A 23395-nucleotide genomic window follows, 5' to 3' on the forward strand; every position below is an offset into this window, starting at 1 on the left:
ACAAATAAATATGATAGATTTTGAACATTTTCTTCTTTTTTTTTTTTGGCAAATTTTCTTCAACATTTTCTAAACTTTTAATTATATAAGAACTTACCCATTAAACCAACATAAATTGTACCATAACCGAAATAAAAGGCATAAGTGACTAAACCGATTTATTGCCTTCTTTTTCTTCTTTTTTTTAAATCTTTTTAAGAAAGGATCTTAGGGTTTTCGATGGCGATTATCACGGCATTGAGCATCAAAAAAAAAAAAAACAAGGGAGAAAGCTTTGGAGTTTTCTAATCGGCTTTTGATTGAAGGAGAAGAATTAAGTTATCTGTGAATTTTGGTTTAGTTCTATTCGGACTTCGCTGTTGTTCCAAAGGTATATCTGCTTTTGAGTTTGTATGTCTTGTCGAATTCAATGTTTGGACTTTGCTTCTGGTCTCTCTCGTTTGTTTAAATCAGTGTATATATACATCTCCAGTTTTATAAACTTTTTTTTTTTTGTTTCCAGAGATCAATTTTGCCATCTTTCTCTGTTTGTTGATACTTGTTGTTGTTGTTGTTGTTGCAGTGCTGAACCAATTGAGCGAAAAAGGAAGGATGGATAGCATCAGCATCAGCATCAGCATCAGCATCACTCTACCTGATGATATAATTATCCACATTGTATCTCTTCTTTCGGCAAAGGAGGCTGCTTTCGTATCTCTTCTTTCAAAGAGGTGGCAGAACATGTTTACAATCATTCCAAATGTTGAGTTTGATGATGACTCTATCCAGGTTCAAGGGATGATGGATTTCTTAAACGCAGTGTTGGTTCTTCCTCCCAGTTCCCGCGTAAAGAGCTTGTCTCTAAAATGTCGAAAGGATCGGACACGCTATGATCATATCAACCGTTGTCTCTGTAATGTGCTTAAACGTGGAGTCATGGATCTTAAACTGGACTTAAGATGTGGACATGGGTATCGTCTGCCTTTTTATGTCTTCTCTTGCAAGACGCTAGTTGAGCTGCATCTAGGGACTGGTCTTGTTGTTGATCTTCTCACTAAGAATGCTCTTCTCCCTGCGCTTAAGACTCTCATTATTGATTCGGTTCGATTCTATGACCATTGTGGTTGTGCGTTCCAAATGCTTCTTTCTGCTTGCCCTGTCCTTGTGGAGTTAGTGATGCGTGATGTGGAGTTGGAGCATTGGCAATGGTCACGCACTGTGTCCAGTCCGACCCTCCAGAGACTTGCTATTAACCATAGATATTTCTTTGATGTCATTCATTATGATTTGGAGAGCATTACTTTTGATACTCCGAGTCTTACCTCCCTGAGTTACTTTGATTTTGCTCCGCGATCCTATCCAATTGTTAACCTTTGCTCCCTTGTTGAAGCTTCTGTCGGTCTTTCTTTGCCAGATGATCACGTCTGGATCCGACAATATGCAGGTGATCATGATACTATTACTCTTGATATCACCAATCTGATTAAGGGGCTTAGAAATGTCGAGATCTTGAAGTTATCCACTCCTATGACGTTGGAGGTAAGATTGCTCTCTTCTTTTTTTTCTTTCTTTGTTAGTTAATTCATTTAGGAACCAGACCCGCCGCTTAGGATCGCTTAAATCCATTTAATAACAACAATGCTTAGAACACTGCTTGTCGGGGTATAAGAATCAAAATCTTGTTTGATATGAAAATGTTTCTTGTTTAGGTTTTGATTTTATTTTTTTGGTTTTCAGGCGTTTTATTGCTTCCTTGAAGTAATTCCAGTATTTGAAAACCTGCATCGTTTATGTGTTACATCTGAGCACGACTTCCGTTGGCCAACTCTGCCATATTTGCTAAAGAAGTCTCCAGTTCTAAAGACTCTCTTCATCAAGGTATGTACCCCTAAAAAAATTTCAGTTATACACGCTTAAAATCTCCAATCTCTAATCGTCTTTGTTTCTTTCTTCAGGGTCCCTTGCACTATAATTATTATTCGGACGATGATGATGAAGAACCTGTTTTTGAGTACTTGCCGGAATATGATTTCCTATTGTCATGTCCTGTGAAGGTCCTGGAGATAACCGAGTACAGCGGAACTAGAGGAGAATTGGAGCAAATCAAACTTTTCCTGGAGAACTTGTTATGTCTTGAGCTTGTCAAAGTTTGTGTTTGTGAAACAGACTACGAGGAACAGATTCAACTAAAAACTAATCTGCTAAACCTTCCTAGATCGTCCAAGTGCAATATCCAGTTTTTTATGCCTCATGGGAAGTCCGTCTGAGGATGACTCTGTTTTGTAGTCACTGTTACATAGACTGTCTATATAATGATGATTTTTCAGCAGTTAGTTATTTACTTATTTTTGATTTTTATCAGTTATTTGCTTTGATTGACTGACTGCTTATGGATTTTGTTTTGGTTTGATCTTTTCAATAGCAATTCGGTTTACCTGATTTTCACTCAAAGTGACAAAGGGTTCACAGGATTAAACCAATATATGTTAGCTTTTTGTATACACAAAACATTAATAATAAAGTTTAAACTAAGATTCAACAAATTTATACTGTATGATATCAAATAGCCTTCGCTTTCATTTATTATTATATATTTAAATTAAAAGATCTACTGTATATGGTACTGGCCCAATGATCTATGTTTTATAAGATAAATAATGTATAAATTGATGTTTTGAAATATATACTTTTATCTAAAATCTAACTTTAACTTAACGGATAATAAAAAAGTAAAAAATTAAAAAAACACGTATTCTTGATTGGAGAATTTATGGAAAATCTCCCTCTTTTCCTTTTTCTAATTGGAAAACATGTATAGGTTTAATCCTATAAATAGAGAGACATAGGTAACGAGAGCATATTATACTTGTCAAACACAGATCCTAAATTAGGTTTAAAGGGAACTAACTGATCATGACGACCTACACGAGTGATCATGAATAGGATGGATACTCAAGTGAAGCTTTCAAGACCTACACGAGTGAAGAACAAAACTCCTGCAACGGTGCAAATCACAGCCGAGCAAATCCTCCGGGAGGCTCGACGGAGCCAAGAGTCTGAGATCCGGCCGCCTAAGCAGAACATTACTGACTCCGTGGAGCTTTCCGACTACAGACTCCGCCGTCGGAAGGAGTTCGAGGACCGGGTCCACGGCATAGGAAGTAGCATCCATGTTTGGATCAAGTATGTGCACTGGGAAGATTCACAGAAGGATTACGCACGTGCTCGGAGCGTGTGGGAACGAGCCTCGCGAATCTATGACCGGGAACATACGCTCTGGCTCAAGTACGCCGAGTTCGAGATGAAGAACAAGGCGGTCAATCACGCGAGAAACGTTTGGGAACGTGCCGTTGAGATCCTCCCCCGCGTGGACCAGATTTGGTACAAGTATATTCACATGGAAGAGATGCTTGGGAATATCGCCGGGGCTAGACAAATATTCGAGCGGTGGATGAAGATGGGTCACCCGATCAACAAGGTTGGCTCTCGTTTATTAAATTCGAACTTAGGTATAACAAAATCGACCGTGCACGATCACTCTACGATGGACTTGTTCTTTGGCATCCGAAAGTTTCCACTTACATCTGATACGCTAAGTTCGAGATGAAAGGAGGTGAAACTGCGCGTGCAAGGAATGTGTACGAACGCGCCATCGAGGTGTTTGCGGACGATGAAGAACTCTTTGTGGCTTTTGCTGAATTCGAAGAAGGCTGCAAGGAAGTGGAACGAGCTAGGTGTATCTACAATTTTGCTCTGGATCAAATTCCTAAAGGAAGAGCAGAGGGTTTGTATAAGAAGTTTGTTGCGTTTGAGAAACAGTATGGTGATAAGGAAGGGATTGAGGACGCCATCGTTGGCAAGACAAGGTTTGAATATGAAGATGAAGTAAGGAAGAACCCTCTAAACTACGATTCGTGGTTTGATTACCTTAGGCTAGAAGAGAGTGTAGGGAACAAAGATAGGATCAGAGAAATCTACGAGAGGGCTAATGCTAATGTTCCACCGGCAGAGGAGAAACGGTACTGGCAGAGATATATCTATCTTTGGATTAATTATGCACTCTTTAAAGAGATTGAAACTGAAGATGTGGAGCGTACGCGACTTGTATACAGAGAATGCCTCAAGCTTATCCCTCAAGCCAAAGTTTCTTTTGCTAAAATATGGTTGCTCGCTGCACAGTTTGAGATAAGGCAATTAAATCTCACTGGTGCTCGGCGGATATTAGGTAATGCGATTGGAAAAGCTCCAAAAGACAAGATATTCAAGAAGTACATTGAGATGGAACACGATCTGGGAAACATAGATAGGTGTAGAAAACTATATCAACGGTATCTTGAATGGTCTCCTGAGAACTGCTATGCTTGGACCAAGTTTGCTGAGTTAGAAAGGTCCCTTGCTGAAACAGAGCGAGCTAGAGCCGTATTTGAACTTGCAATATCTCAGCCTGCTCTTGACATGCCCGAGGTGCTGTGGAAGGCATACATTGATTTTGAGATATCACAAGGGGAAGTAGAGAGGACACGAGCTTTATATGAGCGACTCTTGGACCGTACAAAGCATTACAAGGTTTGAGTTAGTTTTGCAAAGTTTGAAGCGCAACAACAAGAAGATGATGTTACAGACTGCATCAGACGTGCCAGAGCGGTTTTCGACAAAGCCAACACGTTTTACAAGGACTGCACACCGGATCTGAAAGAAGAACGTGCGTCACTATTGGAAGATTGGCTGAACATGGAGACGAGCTTTGGTAAGCTAGGAGATGTTGATCTCGTTCGACCGAAGCTCCCTAGGAAACTCAAGAAGAGAAAGGCCATCACTACAAAAGACGGTTCTACAGAGTACGAAGAATACTCTGATTGTGTTTTCCCAGAAGAATCGCAGACTAAGAATCTCAAGCTTGTTGAGGCTGCATATAAATGGAAGAAGCAGAGGCTTGCTGCTGTTGCTTCGTAAAATTCGAGATTAATGGTTTTTTCTTTTTCTTTCTTGAGTTTATATCAACAAAACAATAGGGTTATAGTTGTATTCTTCTCTATACAGAGGACTCATCTTTTTGTTTAGCTGTTATTTTCATCGTTAAGGAAATATTCTCTTCTTCTTTTTTTCGATCCCTTTAATTTTCTTCATGCAAATATTTTTATCCTATTAAAGCGTACCAAATAACTAAAATTGAATATTATTTGCACATGAAGACAGACCATGGAGTAATGAATGGGCACCAACGTGGTGACAGAATTTGTTACCGCGTTGTTGTGTTTGGGACATTGGGTTATGTGGCACCGCCTAGAGGCTTTTCCGTCATTTGCACTAATAATTTGGATTTGGTAATCTATACTCTAAATGATAATGTGTAATCTTTGACCCCCAAAAAAAAAATTGATAGATGTAATGAAACAGGCTCCAATTTGAAATTTTAGAAGAAACCTCGTTGAGTGAAGTCAGCATATACAATGAAACCCAATGGTGGAATTACCAAGAATTGTGTTAGATAGGCTCATACAAAAATAGGAATCTGCTTTCTAGAATTAGAAATCTACTCTTCAGAAAACTTTTAGTCCCGACAAGGAGAAGTCGAGGCTAAACCCAAAATTATTCGGACCTATTATAATCAATCTGAACAAAAACAAGCTTTGGTGGAATTCTAAAAGTTGTTGACTAGCCGAAGGTCTAAAATTATGCCCACATAATGCAAAGAGTTGTGATCTCAAAAATAAACCAAACTTATGAGATTGTCCTACTTCCATATAAGTATGTAGTCCAAAAATCATAGACTATATATTGCAATTTGCAAATAAATTAAGATTAATAGAAAATGAAATCCTTGGTTGCTGTGAACCGCTTTACTTCCTTCAAATTGATTGTTATGGGTGAGGGCGATCATTCATTCTATGCTCAAATAAAACCAAAAGTAGTTTCCACTTTCCACCATAAATCAGGTAGAGTTGGGTTTTTGACAAAGCTGCACTACACTAGGCCAAAAATAAGAAATACTTGTTAGTGGAAACTAGTTTTGGTATGTGTGGATTTATGCATTTGTAAACAAGTATTTCTTATTTTTCTGTCACTTTGATGTAATTCTTTAATTAAGGTATGAGTAAAAATTCATTCCATTTTTTTTTATTTGTTTCTAATGACTTAATATTTACCTAAAAATAAAATATTTTTTTTTGTTATGTTTAAAATATTGTCAAATAAACAGTGATGTTAATTTGTTATCTTATGTTGCTTTCAAATAAACCAGAATATCTATAATATCATATTTTTATATGTTAATACTTAAATTAAATCTAAAAGTAAATTAATGATCTCCTTAATTTTATCTTTATGTATATTTTGATAAACTTTAATAGATTGAATTTTTATATTAGCTGATTCATATATATACAATTAATAGTTGTACACATACCAATTTCATATACTCCCTCTATATCATAACAGATGATTTTTTAGAATTTTCACCAAGATTAAAAAAAATAATAATAAATGTTGTATTATTATTAAATACTCTGTATCATAATAGATGATTTTTTAGGATTTTCACCAAGATTAAAAAAATAATAATAAATGTTGTATTATTATTAAATACTTTCAAATAAACCAGAATATCTATAACACTCATATTTTTCTCACACTTACCATTCAAATGCATGTATATATTTAATTATTCATTATAAAAGTAAAAACATTAATTATTGATTTGATTTTAGGAATAAAAATACATTAAATACACTAAAAAAATTATCTTTTGTGATACAAGGAAAAAGTTTAGAACATCATCCTTTATGATATAGAGGGAGTAGTCAATAAAAAGTTAAATAGTCAATGCATGATTTATTCTTTTACCAAAAGTAATTGGAAGTATAAAATATGACATGATGACTTGTTAAGCTATGAAGATTTCCCTTTGAACTATAAATAAGTCTATAATATATAGGATTATATACACACACAGACATATATGCTCAAATAAAACCAAAAGTAGTTTCCATAAATCAGGCTTTTAGCTTAAAATCTACATCATTTTTTTCGTTGCTCCAGAAGAAGAGAACCGCCATGGAAGCCAAAGGAGAAACCTCGTGGAGCTCTATCATAGTTCCTTCTGTTCAAGAGATGGTGGAGGAGAAGATGATCACGACCGTTCCTCCCAGGTATGTCCGGTATGATCATGAAGACAAAACTGAAGTCCTCGATGATTCTGGTCTCTCAACCGAGATCCCAATCATCGACATGAAGCGGTTGTGTGCTTCAACCGCCGTGGACTCTGAAATTGAGAAACTCGACTTCGCTTGCAAAGAGTGGGGATTTTTCCAGGCAAAGTCTCAACCTTTACACTATTTTTCCAGGCAAACTTTACACTGTTACGTACGTGGAGCTTATTAGGCTTGTTCAAGCAAGTATGGGAATTAATTATCATCGTTTGATGAATATATCCCTATGAAATCGTTTCATTGCAAAACAACCCCCTGTTTTTTTTTATTACCATGTTAAACCCATAATGGAGCTTAACACTTTTTGTTTCAAATTTATCATTTTTAATTACGCCTTTGTGATCATCTACAGCTTGTAAACCATGGAATGGACCCAAGTTTCGTGGAAAAAATCAAGTCAGAGATTCAAGATTTCTTCAACCTTCCCATGGAAGAGAAAAAGAAGCTGTGGCAGCAACCAAAGGTGATGGAAGGGTTTGGACAAGCTTTTGTGGTTTCAGATGATCAGAAACTCGACTGGGGAGATTTGTTCTTCCTTGTAACGCAACCTGTTCAATCCCGCAAGCCTCACTTGTTCCCCAAGCTACCTCTTCCTTTTAGGTTTTGCATTCCATCAAAATGTGTTAATTTAACATTCTTAAGTAACTCCAAAAAGTCTATCTGTTTACGTTTTGGTTTATGTTTTTCAGAGATACGGTAGAGATGTATTCCACTCAAGTGGGGAATATAGCTAAGATCTTAATAGCGAAAATGGCGGAAGCCCTGCAGATCAAACCAGAGGAGATGGAAGAATTATTTGGTGATGATATGTCGCAGAGTATGAGGATGAATTACTATCCGCCGTGTCCACAACCTGATCAGGTTACCGGTCTAACTCCCCATTCCGATGCGGTCGGACTCACCATACTTTTGCAGGTTAATGAAGTTGACGGTCTCCAAATCAAGAAAAACGGCAAGTGGGTTTCTGTCAAACCTCTACCAAATGCTTTCATTGTCAATGTTGGAGACATCTTAGAGGTAAGCCATATTATATGAAGAGAGGGAGAGAGAGGATATGGTATCAATATAAACAGAGAACTTTTGATGACCTAACCCACTTTTTGTTAACTGATTTGAGTTGGAAGTCTATCATTCTCAACAAACCCTGACAAAACAAGACTATCGCTTTTGGACCCACCGTGACATGTGTTACTGTAAATATTTTGACGATCAATTAATGGGTAATGGTATTGCAGATCATAACGAACGGGACGTACCGGAGCATCGAGCATCGGGGAATGGTGAACTCGGAGAAAGAGAGACTGTCCATTGCAGCATTTCATAGTACGGGACTGGATAAAGAAATTGGTCCGGCGAGAAGCCTTGTTCAAAGGCAAGAGGCAGCAAAGTTTAGAAGCCTGAAAACTACAGACTACATGAATGGCTTGTTCTCCCGTGAACTCGAAGGAAAATCTTATCTTGATGCTTTGAGAATTTAAGGGACCCGATATCTTGTTCGCCAAGAAACTCTGTTTTCTCAAACTAGTCACTGTCGTGCGTACACCTACCCTAGTACCCTGTTTTACCCTTCTCTTGTTTTTTTTTGTTTTATATTAAGTAAGTTCCGTCCTTCTCTTTTATGGGTTCATATCTGTTAAAAGACAAACTCACTAGTATTTACTATCTAGTACTTATGTGTTTGATATAATAATACTCCCTCCCTTTCATAATATAGGATATTTGGAGAAATATTTTTATTTCATAATATAGGATGTTTCCAATTTTCTATGCAACTTTTAGATTAATTTTATATTTTATATTATGCAGTTTATGATTGGTTAAATTTTTTAAAATCAACTATTTCTTAATATGCGTGTTTTATCTAAAACATCTTATATTTTGAAACGGAGGGAGTAATACATAAGCTTGCCATCGTCCACATGCAGTAATACTAGTACCAGTTTACTGTGTACAACATCTTTATTTGGAGCCTTCACTTTCGTTGTCTAATATTCCTTCTATTCTTTCTTATTTATCTAATTTCTTGGAAAATAAATTGTTGCAAAAAGATACGCAGATTTTAAATCTGAAATCAGTTTTTAATATGTTTTCTTAATATCGGACTAATAAAACAGAGAGAATACTTTTTTTGGGCAGGGCAAAACAGAGAGAAGAGTAAAAGTACTAGTTGTTCATAATACACCAATTATTGACGATATGTCATTATGACATTACCGATCATGTCTTTATTTACGCCCAACTTTTGGGTCATGTGTCTTTTTTTCAAGATTATGACATGTTATAGTACTATATTGTAAAATTCCAAGTCCCAATGTTCAAACTAATCAATCAGTTACCGTAGACAAATCCACCTACCGTGCCTTTTCAGATCAACCAACCGAAGAATAATCACCCTATAGATCAGTAGCATCTCCAATTCCAATATATATCTTTATCTTTATATCGCTTAATTTGTTCTGCAAGAAGCCACCATGGAAGTAAAAGGAGCAGCACAGTGGAGCTCTATTATAGTTCCTTCTGTTCAAGAGATGGTTAAAGAGAAGATTATCACGACCGTTCTTCCAGGTATGTCCGGTCTGATCAAGACAAAACTGACGTAGTCGATGACTCGGGTCATCTCAGTACCGAGATCCCAATCATCAACATGAAGCGGCTGTGTACATGGATTTTGAAGTTGAGAAACTCGACATGGATTTTGAAGTTGAGAAACTCGACTTCGCTTGCAAAGAGTGGGGATTTTTCCAAGTAAAAGTCTCCAACTTTACTGTTTAGTGTTTACACAACAACCAATCTTCTTTCTTTCTTAACTCTTCATACGGAATAGCCTATTAGTAGACTTGTTTTCTTTTTTTTTTATAGGGAAGTCTCTCAAAAAATTTACTATTTTTGCTTGAGGAAATTGCTCTGCATGAACACATTTTTTACAAAATAACTCCCTGTTCTATTTTTCTTTGCAAGCAAGTCTCAGGAATTTACCGTTTTTATTTGAAGAAATTATCATGTTAAAATCGTTTCTTTCAAAGCAACCCATGTTCTTTTTTTATTATCATGTTAAACCCCAAGGCGGAGCATAAGTAACTCTGTTTCAAAATTTTATTTTGGTCATGTATTTATGCCTTATGGTCATCTACAGCTTTTAAACTCCATGGAGTTATGTATTTCTACAGCTTGTAAACCATGGAATAGATCCAAGTTTCTTGGATAAAACAAAGCTGGAGATTCAAGATTTTTTCAAACTTCCCATGGAAGAAAAGAAGAAGTTCTGGCAGCAACCAAACGAGATCGAAGGTTTCGGACAAGCTTTTGTGGTTTCAGAAGATCAGAAACTCGATTGGGCAGACTTGTTCTTCCATACAGTGAAACCTGTTGAATTACGGAGGCCTCACTTGTTCCCAAGCTACCTCTTCCCTTTAGGTTTTGTTCTAACTTAACCTAAATAAACTCCACAAAGTATTTCTCTGTAAGAATTTGTTTTTATTTATTTATTTTCAGAGATACATTGGAGACATATTCTACTGAAGTACAGAGCGTAGCAAAGATCTTAATAGCCAAAATGGCAAAAGCTCTAGAGATCAGGCCAGAGGAAATGGAGAAGTTGTTTGATGATGTTGATTCAGCTCAAAGTATGAGGATGAATTACTACCCGCCATGTCCACAACCCGATCAGGTTATCGGTCTAACTCCACATTCTGATTCGGTTGGACTCACCATACTGATGCAGGTGAATGAAGTTGAAGGTCTCCAAATCAAGAAAGATGGGAAATGGGTTCCTGTTAAACCTCTCCCAAATTCTTTCATTGTCAATATTGGAGACGTTTTAGAGGTAAATTAAATTGTATAAAATGCATATGGTAATAGACAATGGTCAATGATTCTATAATGAATGGATTTTTGGTCTAATGTAGATCATAACGAATGGGACATACCGAAGCATTGAGCATCGAGGAGTAGTGAATGCAGAGAAAGAGAGGCTCTCTATTGCGACCTTTCACAATCCGGGAATGTACAAAGAAGTTGGTCCAGCGAAAATCCTCGTTGAAAGGCAAAAGGTTGCAAAATTCAAAAGGCTGACAATGAAAGAGTACATTGATGGCTTGTTCTCTCGTACGCTCGATGGAAAAGCTTATCTCGATGCTTTGAGAATCTAAAAAAGGAAGCAATTCCATGTGGCCCTATAAACTTTATCATAGATTATGTTTTCTTATTTTCTACAATAGGCAATCTCTATAATCTTACCTCATCTCTTATTGCTTCATATCATATAAAGACAAAAGTTCTCCAGTTGAGAATGTTTCTACATACATATTGCTACAATAAGACAACAAGCTTGCTCTTTTTTTTTTTTTTTTTTTTTTGTGAAAACACAACACAATTAACACATATCAAAGTCTTAAAGTTCAACCAGGGGTCAGGCAATGAAACAGTGAACCGTCATCTTAGATATGAGTGGATGGAGGAGAACTATTGTTGGAACATTGCAGTGGCAAGTGAGGGATTCGATGCATAGTAGGAAGAGATCAACAAGCTTGCTCTTATATACATTTAGACACTTATCTATGTATTAGACCATGGAAGTTTTGACATAAATTAATAAGTAGGTTTGGCTAATACATTTTCTTGACTAACAAGAAATAAAAAAGCATACAATATAAGGTGACCTGGATTGCCGAATTGCTTTCTAGGGTGAGTTTCCAATAAGTCCATGCTACAGGAATTCAGTGGTTTTGAAACTAGTTAGTGTAGCTTAAGTGGAATCTTTTATTACTAAATCTTTTCACATTATTGTTTTAATAATTTTAATAATAAACTGAAAATTACTTGAGAGTTGTATTGAAATCTTTACCATGGTGTAGAGGACGATATAATAATAAACACAAAAACGTGAAACTATATATTTATCCTGCAAAACAAAAATTACCTAGTCCAACTACTAATTTAAATTGATTAGTGGAAAAGTCCTTGAATAGCGTGAGTGTTATTGATGTTTCCTTAAATTTTAACTTTTCTCGGTCAATTTCCGTAATCATTCATCCCTTAAATTCGTGGTAGAAACTAGAAAAGTCCACTATATAGTAGTTGTTGAGAAGATGAGATCATTCGAAATAGTTACCTAGCGACAGAGTCTTTATTTGGTACATAGACATATATCAAGTGTGTATTGGGCTAGAAGTTAAACATAGTCCCGGGAATTAATTCAAAGTAGTAGTAGATTTGGGGAGACTTTGAAAGATATGCAATAATTAGGTGAAATTTTTAGTTTTATAATTTAAAAATAAACCAAAAAATCTTTCGAAATCCCTAACCCAGCCACCTGTCTATCGACAAAATTAAATATTTGTTGGGCCATATATATTTTTCTTCACTTGTGCATGTCATATATTTTTAGTTATATAGTAGTAATTAACTAACAAAAACTGAATAGTGTAACTAAGAAACTATCAGTGATATGATTTACTATATATACATATATATATATATGTCTTTATAAAAATGTTTTTTCGTAATATTTTGTATACGACCATCTAATATTTATGAGATGGCACCCTAACAGAAATGATTTTTTAAAAAACATTGGATGGATAAAATTAAACCACGTCAATCAAGTTGTTTTCTCCCCCTAATTATTGGATATGGGTCAATTAACCTAATCAATTATTTACATCAAGTAGTACAGTACGTACGCTTTTCAGACCACCTATATAGAGGGACAATATCTTACCATGAGTAGCAATATCTTACATTTCGTACAATAAAGAAGTCTCCATGGAAGCAAAAGGAGCAGTGCAGTGGAGCTCTATTATAGTTCCTTCTGTTCAAGAGATGGTTAAGGAGAAGATGATCACGAACGTTCCTTCCAGGTATGTCCGGTCTGATGAAGACAAAACTGAAGTCGCCGATGACTCTGGTCTGAATATCGAGATCCCAATCATTGACATGAATCGTTTATGTTCTCCGACCATCATGGACTCTGAGGTTGAAAAACTCGACTTTGCTTGCAAAGAGTGGGGATTCTTTCAGGTAAACTCTCTTACTTCTATAGGTGATTTTCAAAAAAAAACTGAAATCCTATCTAATTAAATATGAATATTTAATTTGTTAAAATTATATGAAATCGAGGATTATTTGATTGTTTATTAATATTTAAATTATCTTCCTATTGTAAAAGAAATTTGTTTTTTGGACTTTTTACACAAAATTTGTGTCAAATCTAGTTACGAGGATCGACTGGTTTAATTCAGTTATTTTTGGTCAAATTTGTGTCAAACTAGGTAATTTTAAGAAAAATTAATGGGTGAGAGTTAACAACAGGCTCGCATGTAAAAACTAACAACTCAATCGTTCAGAAAATAATTCCCATTTTACAACAACATTTTAATTATTTCTCTCTTGTCTTAATTATTAGTCCCCCATCATTTAATTTTACTCCATTTCACCCAGCAATAAAAATCATAAACAAAACCTTCGAAAGGGACAACAATGTAGGCTTTGATAACCGAACCTTTAATATATAGAGAGCTCCACCACGGCCACAATATTCACAATACTCATAGGTTTAAAAATTCTTCTTACAAAGAAATAAAAGGATATGGGTATGATTTACAGAAACAAACAGTTAACAAGTGAGAAGAGCAATAACGGCTCATGTTAACAAGTATAAACAACTACCTATCCAGTTTTGGTTTGGAGAGGTTACCCAATTTACCCAGATAAAATCGTTTCTTACAAAAGAAACCATGTTCTTTTTGTATTATTAAACTCAAAAATATGGAGGACAACACTATATCATATATGGTTATGTTCAGCTTGTAAACCATGGGATAGACTCAAGTTTCTTGGACAAAACAAAGTTGGAGATTCAAGATTTCTTCAACCTTCCCATGGAAGCAAAGAAGAAGTTCTGGCAGCAACCAAATGAGATCGAAGGCTTCGGACAAGCTTTTGTGGTTTCAGAATATCAGAAACTCGATTGGGCAGACTTGTTCTACCATACAGTGAAACCTGTTGAACTACGCAAACCTCACTTGTTCCCCAAGTTACCTCTTCCCTTTAGGTTTTGTTCTAAACTTCTAACTCAACATTTATTTACTAACTCCACAAAGTATTTCGAAGTATATATTTTTCTGTAAAAAACTAAAAATTAATATTGGTATATTCTTTTTCGTCAGAGATACATTGGAGAAGTATTCTGGTGAAGTACAGAACATTGCAAATATCTTGACAGTGAAAATGGCGAGAGCCCTAGAGATCAAACCAGAGGAAATGGAAAAGTTTTTTAATAATGTCGATTCAATCCAAGCTATGAGGATGAATTACTACCCACCGTGTCCACAACCCGATCAGGTTATCGGTCTAACTCCGCATTCTGATTCGGTCGGACTCACCATACTGATGCAGGTGAACGAAGTTGAAGGTCTCCAAATCAAGAATGATGGGAAATGGATTCCTGTTAAACCTCTCCCAAATGCTTTCATTGTCAACATTGGAGACATCTTAGAGGTAGAATTATATAAAATGCATATGGTAGTATATCATTGTAAATGATACTAATGATGGTTTTTTTTTTGGTTTAATGCAGATCATAACGAATGGGACATACAGAAGCATAGAGCATCGTGGGGTTGTGAATGCAGAGAAAGAGAGGCTCTCTATTGCAACGTTTCACAATCCGGGAATGTATAGAGAATTTGGCCCCGCGAAAAGTCTCGTTGAAAGGCAAAAGGTTGCAAAATTCAAAAGGCTGACCATGAAAGAATTTAATGATGGCCTGTTCTCTCGTACGCTCGACGGAAAAACTTATCTCGATGCTTTAAGAATCTAAACAAGGCAATGCCTTGTGGCTCACTGCTCTGTTTCTCCTCTGTTTTTTTTGTTTTTTTTTTCTAATAATTTATGCAACAAATAATATCTAGTATCTTTTATCTTCATTGTTTTTCTAGTTGCTGCATATCTGTTAAAGACAAAAATCTCCAGTGGAGAATACTTGTACGTATAGTTACAATAAGACAATAAGCTTGAATATTTTGGTTACTTGACGTTCCGTGTTGTTCGAATACTTATCCAATGATAGTGTGATCACATGATTCACAGACACTCTGTTATTTTGAGTAGAAGCCGACGGTTTATCGCAAAATCCAAATTTTATTTTCACCTTCCAAATTTAGTAACTTTTGTGTTACTACTTATTAGCGTGCGCTGAGAAAAGACTATAGCTCACAATTTTTTTTTTCTAAGATAAGTTAATAAGAAACGTCGACGTAAGACACACATTGCACTTAACGTATTACCAATCTCTTGCTCAATCTTGTGGGTAACATCAAGAGCGTTTACAGTAACGGATGTAGATTTTTTAAAACATGTATATATTTCCCTAAAAATGGATAAACAGCCAAATTTTATTTTAAAATTAGGGTTAAACGTTCTTTTAGGTGGTGGACAAATAGGCAAATATGCAGAGCTCCACAATTTGAGAATGATAAATAAACTAGATTAAGACCCGTGCTAGAGCACGGGTTGAAATTCATTTTATTTACATTGTAATTTTTTTTTGTAAAATATAATTTATGTGATTGTTTTTTTAAAAAAATTTGGATAAAATATTATGCAAAAAATCATACGCTAAGTATGATGACTTGAAAAAACACTTATTTTGTAATTTTTATATTGTAAAAGATTCTAGATAAGTACCCGTGCTATAACACTGATTAAATTTTATTTCATACAAAATTTTGTATATTTTCTAGTTTAAAATAAAATTTTAATATGTTATATTAGTTTATGTACGTGAATGTTATTTCAACAATGTATATTCTACCTCATGACTTGCATGTCATTATAAGATATAATTTTGTGAATTTGGTATTTAAAAAGCAAGTTATTATATTATGAGTAATTTAATATATTGTTATACTTTTTGTTTTAATATATTTGGCTTTTTTGAAATTCTTTCATATTATAGTGACATATTATTGACATTGCTATAACAAACCAATTTAGAGTGTTTATAGTTTCTAACTTTAATATCAAATTTCAATATTTTAAAAATATTTCAAAATAAATTATTTAAAGTTTATTAAATTATATAAAATTGAATAAATTCAACAAAAAAGTATGAAATTGAATTTAAATATTCAAAATTTGACCCGTTACTCAGTAAATTTTTAATTCAATAGATATTATTTTTAGAGAATAATATTAATAAAAATTAAATATTTTATAGATTGAATCATTTATATTTGTTTTTAAAAATTTAACTTATGGTATATCCAGAAATAAAACTATTTTTTAATCATAATAAATAATATGATGATTTATTTGTTTCACAAAATAGACTCATATATAAAAATGAGAGGTGAAGTATAATAATAATTAACAAATTAATATGTTAAGTTAGATATCAAAAGATTTTATTTGATGAATAATTTAATAAAGGAAATTAATATGATAAGTTAGATGATATCAAATGATTTTTTAGAATATTCTTTTTAAAATTTTTGGAAACAATAAATCCATACTATACAAATAATATAAAACTTAATCTATAACCTATTTGTAACCAACTTATTAAAATTATATAGTTTATAAAACAATGTTTTGTATTTCCATTTTATTATATAGGGAATTAGTTAAAAGAGTTTTATTTTATTTTTTGAAATCAAAATGATAACCTTAACTATATCATTTATTCTCCATACCAGCCACATGGGTTTTTATTTAAAAAATAACACGTGGGAGCTAATTGATTTCAAATGTAAGGTTTAAAATAAAAGAAAACTCCATTTGAAATCAATTAGCTCAAATTTCAAAAATAAAATCAATTATTCTCCATACCCGGCCACATGTGTGTTTTTTTCTCCTTTTCTTTTCCTTTTTTTCTTTTTCTTTTTTTTTTTGTTTTTTTTTCTTTTTCTTTATTTAAAGGCATGTGGGTTTGCTTATATTTATACAAAATAACATATGAAACCAAATATAATAAGGATATTGTCATATTTTGAGCTCTGTAATGGGTATGGGGAAGAGTGTCCATGAATCATGCAGACTCATGAAGAGACTTATGATTATACTTTCTTGTCTTTCATATTCATTTGTTCGAACAGATTTTACAGAAACAACAAATATCGATTATGTATCAGCTTTAGGAGATCCCGGGATGAGAAATGATAATTTAAGGGTTGCTATAGAAGCTTGGAACCAATGCAACGAGGTCGGTGAAGAAGCTACGAACATGGGAAGCCCTCGAATGGCAGATTGCTTTGATCTCGACAACTCGAGCTTGCCTGGTAAACTCATAACGTTGTCTTTACTTGCAGGTTTTAGGTCTCTCCAACGCAATTTTTTGCGTTTGTGCTAACATGAGAAAAACAAAACTTCACACTTTGAAACCACTTTTATAGTTTTTGCATAAACTTATTACTTATGGCACACGCAAACAAACGATCGAGACATTGATTGTGTTCTTGGGACATTTTTAGGGAGAATAATCCACAAAGTCGACGAAAAAGACAACAAACTCGGTGTACGAAATGGAACCTACGGAGGAATAAGCGCTGGAGACAACGCAGATATCTACGCTGCACAAAAGGAGATATACTTAGGAAACAAATGTCAAGTTATGGACAAGCCAAACCCATGGCAGTTCTGGATGATAATGCTGAAGAGCGGTAATATGGATACCTTAGCCGCGATTTGTCCTGAAAACGGGAAAAAGGCAAAACCATTTCCTCAGACCGGGAGGTTTCCATGTTTCGGAAAAGGATGTATGAACATGCCATCGATGCATCATGAGCAGACAAGGTTTGTGGATAAACAAGGTCATCATATGAGTGGGAGTTTTTACGGGACTTGGGACTTGGATAATGACCGAAAAGATCCGGTTGGTAATAATTCGTATTATAAAGTGAAATGGGAGAAGAAGATTGGTGGGAATGAGAGTTGGGTTTTTCATCATTTGTTAAAGACTTCGTCTAAGTATCCATGGTTGATGCTTTATCTACGAGCTGATGCTTCTCGAGGTTTCTCTGGTGGTTATCATTACGACACTAGAGGAATGATGAAGATGGTAAGTTTCTAATCGCGATTTTACTCTGTTTTTGAAACGCAAACGCAGAAAAAAACTAAAAAAAAAACCCTGTTTCGTAATCTTTCCATGGCACATTTAAGACACTGAAATCGCCGGACTTCAAAGTTAGATTCAAGCTGGAGATTCTAAAAGGAGGCGGTTCAGGGAGCCAGTTCTACCTAATGGACATGGGAAGCTGCTGGAAAAACGACGGCAGGTACTGCGACGGCGACGTCACAACCGACGTCACGAGGTACAGCGAGATGATAATCAACCCGGAGTCGACCCCTGTATGTAACCCCAACCGCATAGGGGCTTGTCCGCCGTATCACGCGTTTCCAAACGGGACAAAAATTCACAGGACGGAGACTGAGAAGTTCCCTTACGAAGCGTATCACTACTACTGCGTTCCGGGAAACGCGCGTTTCGCGGAAAAGCCGTACGATGTATGTGATCCGTACAGCAATCCACAGCCGCAAGAGATTATGCAGATCTTGCCTCATCCGGTGTGGGAACAGTTTGGGTATCCGACAAAGAAAGGACAAGGTTGGATTGGAGATCCAAGAACTTGGGAACTTGATGTCGGGAAACTCTCTCAATCACTCCACTTCTACCAGGTATCTTTAGAGTTTACATATATCTCTGGATTTACACTATTACAAAAGAATTTTGTTAAGAAAATTTTATAAAAAAAAAAAAAAAAAATTGCAGGATCCAGGGACGAAACCGGTGGAGAGACATTGGTCGTCAATAGATTTAGGAACAGAGATATATATGAGCCAGAATCAAATTGCTGAATGGACTGTTACTGATTTCGACATTGTTATACCAAATGCAGGTATTTAAAATTTTAAGTGGTGTAAATTACACCGTGTAATCTATCTTTTATAAATTGGTAATTGCTGCTAATACACAATTACATAGTTGTTATCGTCGGGACTTTGAGATAATTTGCATTAGTAGTTAGTCTTTCAAAAGTATTTTGCAAACCGGCTGGTTGTGGTAATTTAAATTAAAAAAAAAAACCCAAAATCAATTTTACACTAGTGTAACCAAACAATTTGATATTTATTTTCTAAAAAGTTTTTAATATGAACAGATGTATTAAAGTAGACGTTCTAAAAATATTATTAATTACTTCATTTTTTTAATAAGTTTTCTTAATTAAATCGAACCAGATTTAATCCAAAAAAACTTTTAAGAATAAGCGCAAATAAATCGAAATCAAAACGAATTTGTAACTGCAGATTTAATCCAAAGAAAATTAAAAAAAAAAAAAAAAAAAAAAAAGAAAGAAAAGAAAAAGGTAGTCAAGGCAAGTCAATAAAAGAATCAAAGAATTTTGATTGGCTGAAGAATAGGTTAGAACAGTAGTCGTGGATGCAGTAGATTATTTTGCTGATCTAGACTGAAACCACCACGGCACCACCGGAAGAAACACACGACGGTACCAAACCGTTAATTAACAGCCGTCAAAAAACGTGACGAAATTTTCCTCATAGTTTCTTCTTTTCAGTTTCCCTTTAAAGCTCCTCCGCGATTGAGTTTTGTTTAGGTAACGAGCAAAAAAGCAAGAGAAAGATCAAGTTTTCTTCTTTTCTTCTTCTTCTTCTTCTTCTGTGGGTGTTTTTATTTCCTGGGTTTTAAGGGTTTTGCTTGCAGCAAAGTCGACAACTTTTTCTCTTTCTTTTGGGAGGGGGTTATAATAATGGCGGGTGATTGTGCGATTAACACCGAGAAATACTCTCTCTTGGAGGATTTTAATGTCGATGTTCAAGTCCAAAACCAAGGTTTTGAGTCTTTCTCTCTTTGTTTCTGGGTTTATCTTTTAGATTCCACCACTTACCCTTCTACAATCATCAGACAGGTCAGTTCTCCGATTAGCTTTTTTTTTTTTTTTTACTCTCTTGGGGGAAAAAGGTTTGAACTTTTGAGTTCAATTTTGGCTTCCCATTTTTTGGTTTTGGTTGTTTATATACCGGTGATGATGTTGATGTTTCATCATAGTTTTCTGATCAAGGGTTCTTTGATACGGCAAGCTTCTGATTCATGTGGCTTTCTTCTCAGGTTCACTCAGACATGAGTGTTAGTGCACCTTTCCTTGTTCTAGATGACAAAAAGAAGTTGATGCTTTTGCCATTGACTCTCCTTCACAAGGAAGCTCCTGATCCTGTCAACATTTCTTCTTGGACCGAAGTTCCTAATGTTTCTACAACAGCTGAGTTTCCCCTTCAGAAATGGGTTCATGTGGGCTGTGAGGTATTACTGATATGATCTCTTCTTAAGATCTTTGAAGATCGCTGAGTTTCTTGGAATTTATTGATTTCTCTTGTTTCTTAGGTTTCCAGAAACTACATGCGCCTTCATATATGTGGAGAGTTAGCAGGAGAGCAAGTCTTGACTTCCCTGATGACCAATGGCACATATTTTGATTGCACACGAAAGATGTCGCTATTTAGTGTTGGTGGAGATGGTTATAGTGTTCAGGGTTTCATTCACTGCGCAGAAGTCTTGCCTTCTTATGTCCCTGCAAATTATCACTACAAAAAGGTACTAGTTTCTTGTCCTTGCTGGCTCTTCCTTTTCAACAAAAGACTCTTGTGCTGTGTTTCTTTATTTCGGTTCATTTGTTTGCCAGGACCCACCTTTGTTGTTATCTGTTGACAAGCCATCTACATCTGAAATCAAATTAGATGAAGATGGTGTTTGGAGTATTGTTGGCGGAACTTTTTGTTCCTTGGATGTTGTTTTAACCAATGCTATTGGACAGCCTGTGCACAAGGATGTGAAGGTTCATTATCTCCCTTTCTTCTACTCTTTGTTAAGCTCTGGAAGTAATTCTAATAGCGAATTGTCGGTTTGATGTTGCAGGTTGTGGCTTCTCTACTGTATGCTGATAGTGGGACGCCTGTTGAGAAGATGAGTGGCTTTGAGGCTCCCCTTTTGGTAAGCTATGAAGGAGTTGAATTCTCAGCTGCAGATAAGCCGTGCAACTTATTGAACGGATGTGCTTCTTTCAATCTCAAAATATCTGAGGTGGTAATTATAAATTCTAGGCCATTGGATTTGGATTTCACATCCTCGCTAGAATTCTTGTTTCTGTCGAAAGTTATTGAAGGATTCTTGTTTTTATTTTGTTTTGTAGCTTTCTCCCATGAGTGATGAGAGGTTGTTCTGCATCAAATTCGAAATACCAGAAGTGAAGTCTTGTTATCCTTTTCTGGAAACTGTTACCAACCAAATCCGTTGCATGTTGAGGAACCGTGAGTCTGTTACCCCTAAAAGGTCGAACCACATTGATTATACATTAGATGGAAGAGAACAAAAACTTGCTTCAAGAAATGGAACACCAGATATTCTACACAGCACTTCCTATATGAAACGTATCAGATTAGGTGAAGACAAGGTTTCTGAGAGTAAGGTACATAATCCAATCTCTCTGCGTTACGTTTCGTTCTGCTTCGTATCCACATCCCACTTACTGTTATTCTGCATTGTTGTTTCTCTCGAGTTAGTTTCAAAATGGAAATGGTACCAGTATGGAATGGAGACCTCAGGCTCAGAACCATGAAGAAGAAGAAGATAACTCTTCAACTGATTCTGAAAACACCAAAATTAAAGACTCGACTGGTTTCAGGAGATATACAATCCCAGACTCGATGATTTTCAGATACTGCCTCTCTAACTTAACAGAGAGATCTCTTCTTCTGAAGGAAATCACAAACAATTCATCAGATGAAGAAGTCTCGGAATTTGCAGATCAAGTTTCTCTCTATTCTGGATGCTCCCACCACAGGTAAAAAAATATAATTAAATTCACACCTGCCTCAAATATGTGGATTACGAGGAGGAATAGAACACTAATCGTCCAATTTTTCCAGCTATCAAATCAAAATGGCAAGAAAACTGATAGCAGAAGGAACAAATGCGTGGATTCTGATCTCTCGGAACTATCAACATGTTCATTGGGATAATGTGGTAATTGAGATTGAAGAACATTTCATGAGAATAGCTAAATGCAGCAGTAGATCTCTCTCTCACCAGGTCTTGTCTCTTTCTATTCTCATATAAGCTTATACTTTCACCAAGATCAAAGCCTTGATCTGGTCTTTGTGATTCTGACATGAAAATGTGATCAGGATTTTGAGCTTCTAAGGAGAATATGTGGATGCCATGAGTACATAACTCAAGAAAATTTTGAGAAAATGTGGTGTTGGTTGTTCCCTGTTGCTACGGCTATATCCAGGGGATTGATCAATGGAATGTGGCGCTCTGCTACGCCTAAATGGATAGAAGGGTTTGTGACTAAAGAAGAGGCAGAACGTTCACTTCAAAATCAAGAACCGGGCACTTTCATTCTCAGGTTTCCTGGTTCAAGAAGCTGGCCACATCCTGATGCTGGTTCCTTGGTTGTGACTTATGTCGGTCATGATTTAGTTATTCATCATAGATTACTCGCAATCGATCACATGTGCGAGTAAGTAAATCTATCTATCTCTCCACTCTCCCTCTGTGTGTGTGTCTGTCTGTCTTGTGACATTTCGTTTTGTTTTCAGTTCTAGTGAAAGGTATACAGATGCAAAACCGTTGCAAGATATGCTTCTGGCGGAACCTGAGCTATCTCGGCTTGGAAGGTGAGAGAAGAGAAAGGTTTTACTTTTAGTTATTATCGTTGAAGCAAGGAGAGATCAACTTCAAAATCTCAAATTGGTTTTTGATTTGGTTTGTTGCATATTTCAGGGTCGTAAGAGGCATTTGAATATCAAAACACACTCAACAAGATAGACAAGGCGTCGGATATATTATTGAGGTTTATACTTTTACTAAGTATATAGAGAACAGATTTGCTAAATCCCCTATTACTGATACTACTAACTTCTGTAAAGCTCAGTGGTTGAAAACCAAAGATTATTTCTTTTTTAGTCTTTTAGTATTTTGTTTTCTAAATCAATTAATTTTATTGAGTTTGCGACAAGAAACAAAACAAAACAGGAGTTACGAGATGACGTCAAGAAAAAAGGAGAAAGGAGTTACGAGATTTGCTTCTTCGGCTTGGTTTTTTTATAAAAATATGTGTGGCTCATTTATGCACACAAGTGACACAACACATGAACACAAGTTACACAATACTGTTACTAGTGTAAGTTTAGAT

At 35.5% G+C, this 23395-nt stretch overlaps 6 protein-coding genes and 2 pseudogenes across 10 annotated transcripts; all 8 read left to right on the forward strand.

Moving 5' to 3' along the window:
* Nucleotides 1-163: 163 nt before the first annotated feature.
* LOC104740385 (putative F-box protein At3g58960) lies at nucleotides 164-2308 on the forward strand. Its single transcript, XM_010460956.3, has 4 exons — nucleotides 164-370; nucleotides 563-1518; nucleotides 1717-1857; nucleotides 1935-2308. The coding sequence occupies exons 2-4, from the start codon at nucleotides 592-594 to the stop codon at nucleotides 2244-2246; spliced, it is 1380 nt and encodes a 459-aa protein (XP_010459258.1). The 5' UTR covers nucleotides 164-370; nucleotides 563-591; the 3' UTR covers nucleotides 2247-2308.
* Nucleotides 2309-2923: 615 nt separating this feature from the next.
* LOC104743349 (uncharacterized) lies at nucleotides 2924-5028 on the forward strand (annotated as a pseudogene).
* A 1677-nt stretch (nucleotides 5029-6705) lies between these two features.
* On the forward strand, nucleotides 6706-8915 carry LOC104740386 (protein SRG1-like). The gene is made up of 4 exons (XM_010460957.3): nucleotides 6706-7290; nucleotides 7540-7787; nucleotides 7877-8204; nucleotides 8423-8915. The coding sequence occupies exons 1-4, from the start codon at nucleotides 7033-7035 to the stop codon at nucleotides 8663-8665; spliced, it is 1077 nt and encodes a 358-aa protein (XP_010459259.2). The 5' UTR covers nucleotides 6706-7032; the 3' UTR covers nucleotides 8666-8915.
* A 595-nt stretch (nucleotides 8916-9510) lies between these two features.
* LOC104740388 (protein SRG1-like) lies at nucleotides 9511-10618 on the forward strand (annotated as a pseudogene). Its single transcript, XR_015579592.1, has 2 exons — nucleotides 9511-9932; nucleotides 10355-10618. The product of XR_015579592.1 is annotated as a protein SRG1-like (transcript).
* LOC147927916 (protein SRG1-like) lies at nucleotides 10611-11521 on the forward strand. The gene is made up of 2 exons (XM_087483509.1): nucleotides 10611-11010; nucleotides 11093-11521. The coding sequence occupies exons 1-2, from the start codon at nucleotides 10741-10743 to the stop codon at nucleotides 11333-11335; spliced, it is 513 nt and encodes a 170-aa protein (XP_087339635.1). The 5' UTR covers nucleotides 10611-10740; the 3' UTR covers nucleotides 11336-11521.
* Nucleotides 11522-12850: 1329 nt separating this feature from the next.
* On the forward strand, nucleotides 12851-15215 carry LOC104740387 (protein SRG1). Its single transcript, XM_010460958.3, has 4 exons — nucleotides 12851-13205; nucleotides 13991-14238; nucleotides 14354-14684; nucleotides 14764-15215. Exons 1-4 carry the CDS (start codon nucleotides 12951-12953, stop codon nucleotides 15004-15006), a joined length of 1077 nt encoding a protein of 358 aa, XP_010459260.2. The 5' UTR covers nucleotides 12851-12950; the 3' UTR covers nucleotides 15007-15215.
* Nucleotides 15216-17121: 1906 nt separating this feature from the next.
* Nucleotides 17122-19173, forward strand: LOC104740389 (uncharacterized). Its single transcript, XM_019235929.2, has 4 exons — nucleotides 17122-17464; nucleotides 17657-18243; nucleotides 18345-18860; nucleotides 18955-19173. Exons 1-4 carry the CDS (start codon nucleotides 17188-17190, stop codon nucleotides 19087-19089), a joined length of 1515 nt encoding a protein of 504 aa, XP_019091474.2. The 5' UTR covers nucleotides 17122-17187; the 3' UTR covers nucleotides 19090-19173.
* A 404-nt stretch (nucleotides 19174-19577) lies between these two features.
* On the forward strand, nucleotides 19578-23194 carry LOC104740390 (SH2 domain-containing protein A). 4 transcript variants are annotated; one of them, XM_087483511.1, is made up of 11 exons: nucleotides 19578-20110; nucleotides 20311-20502; nucleotides 20584-20793; nucleotides 20882-21034; nucleotides 21115-21279; nucleotides 21389-21664; nucleotides 21759-22039; nucleotides 22125-22287; nucleotides 22383-22720; nucleotides 22800-22877; nucleotides 22984-23194. In XM_087483511.1, the coding sequence occupies exons 1-11, from the start codon at nucleotides 19952-19954 to the stop codon at nucleotides 23000-23002; spliced, it is 2034 nt and encodes a 677-aa protein (XP_087339637.1). In that variant the 5' UTR covers nucleotides 19578-19951; the 3' UTR covers nucleotides 23003-23194. The 4 variants fall into 4 exon arrangements, with proteins under 4 accessions (XP_087339637.1, XP_087339636.1, XP_087339639.1 ...); XM_087483510.1 differs by having other exon boundaries at nucleotides 19603-20110; nucleotides 21115-21282; XM_087483513.1 differs by having other exon boundaries at nucleotides 19674-20033.
* The last annotated feature ends 201 nt before the right edge of the window (nucleotides 23195-23395 follow it).

The sequence above is a fragment of the Camelina sativa genome, chromosome 14, assembly GCF_030686135.1.
Source record: "Camelina sativa cultivar CO46 ecotype springtype chromosome 14, ASM3068613v1".
Lineage (NCBI taxonomy): Eukaryota > Viridiplantae > Streptophyta > Magnoliopsida > Brassicales > Brassicaceae > Camelina > Camelina sativa.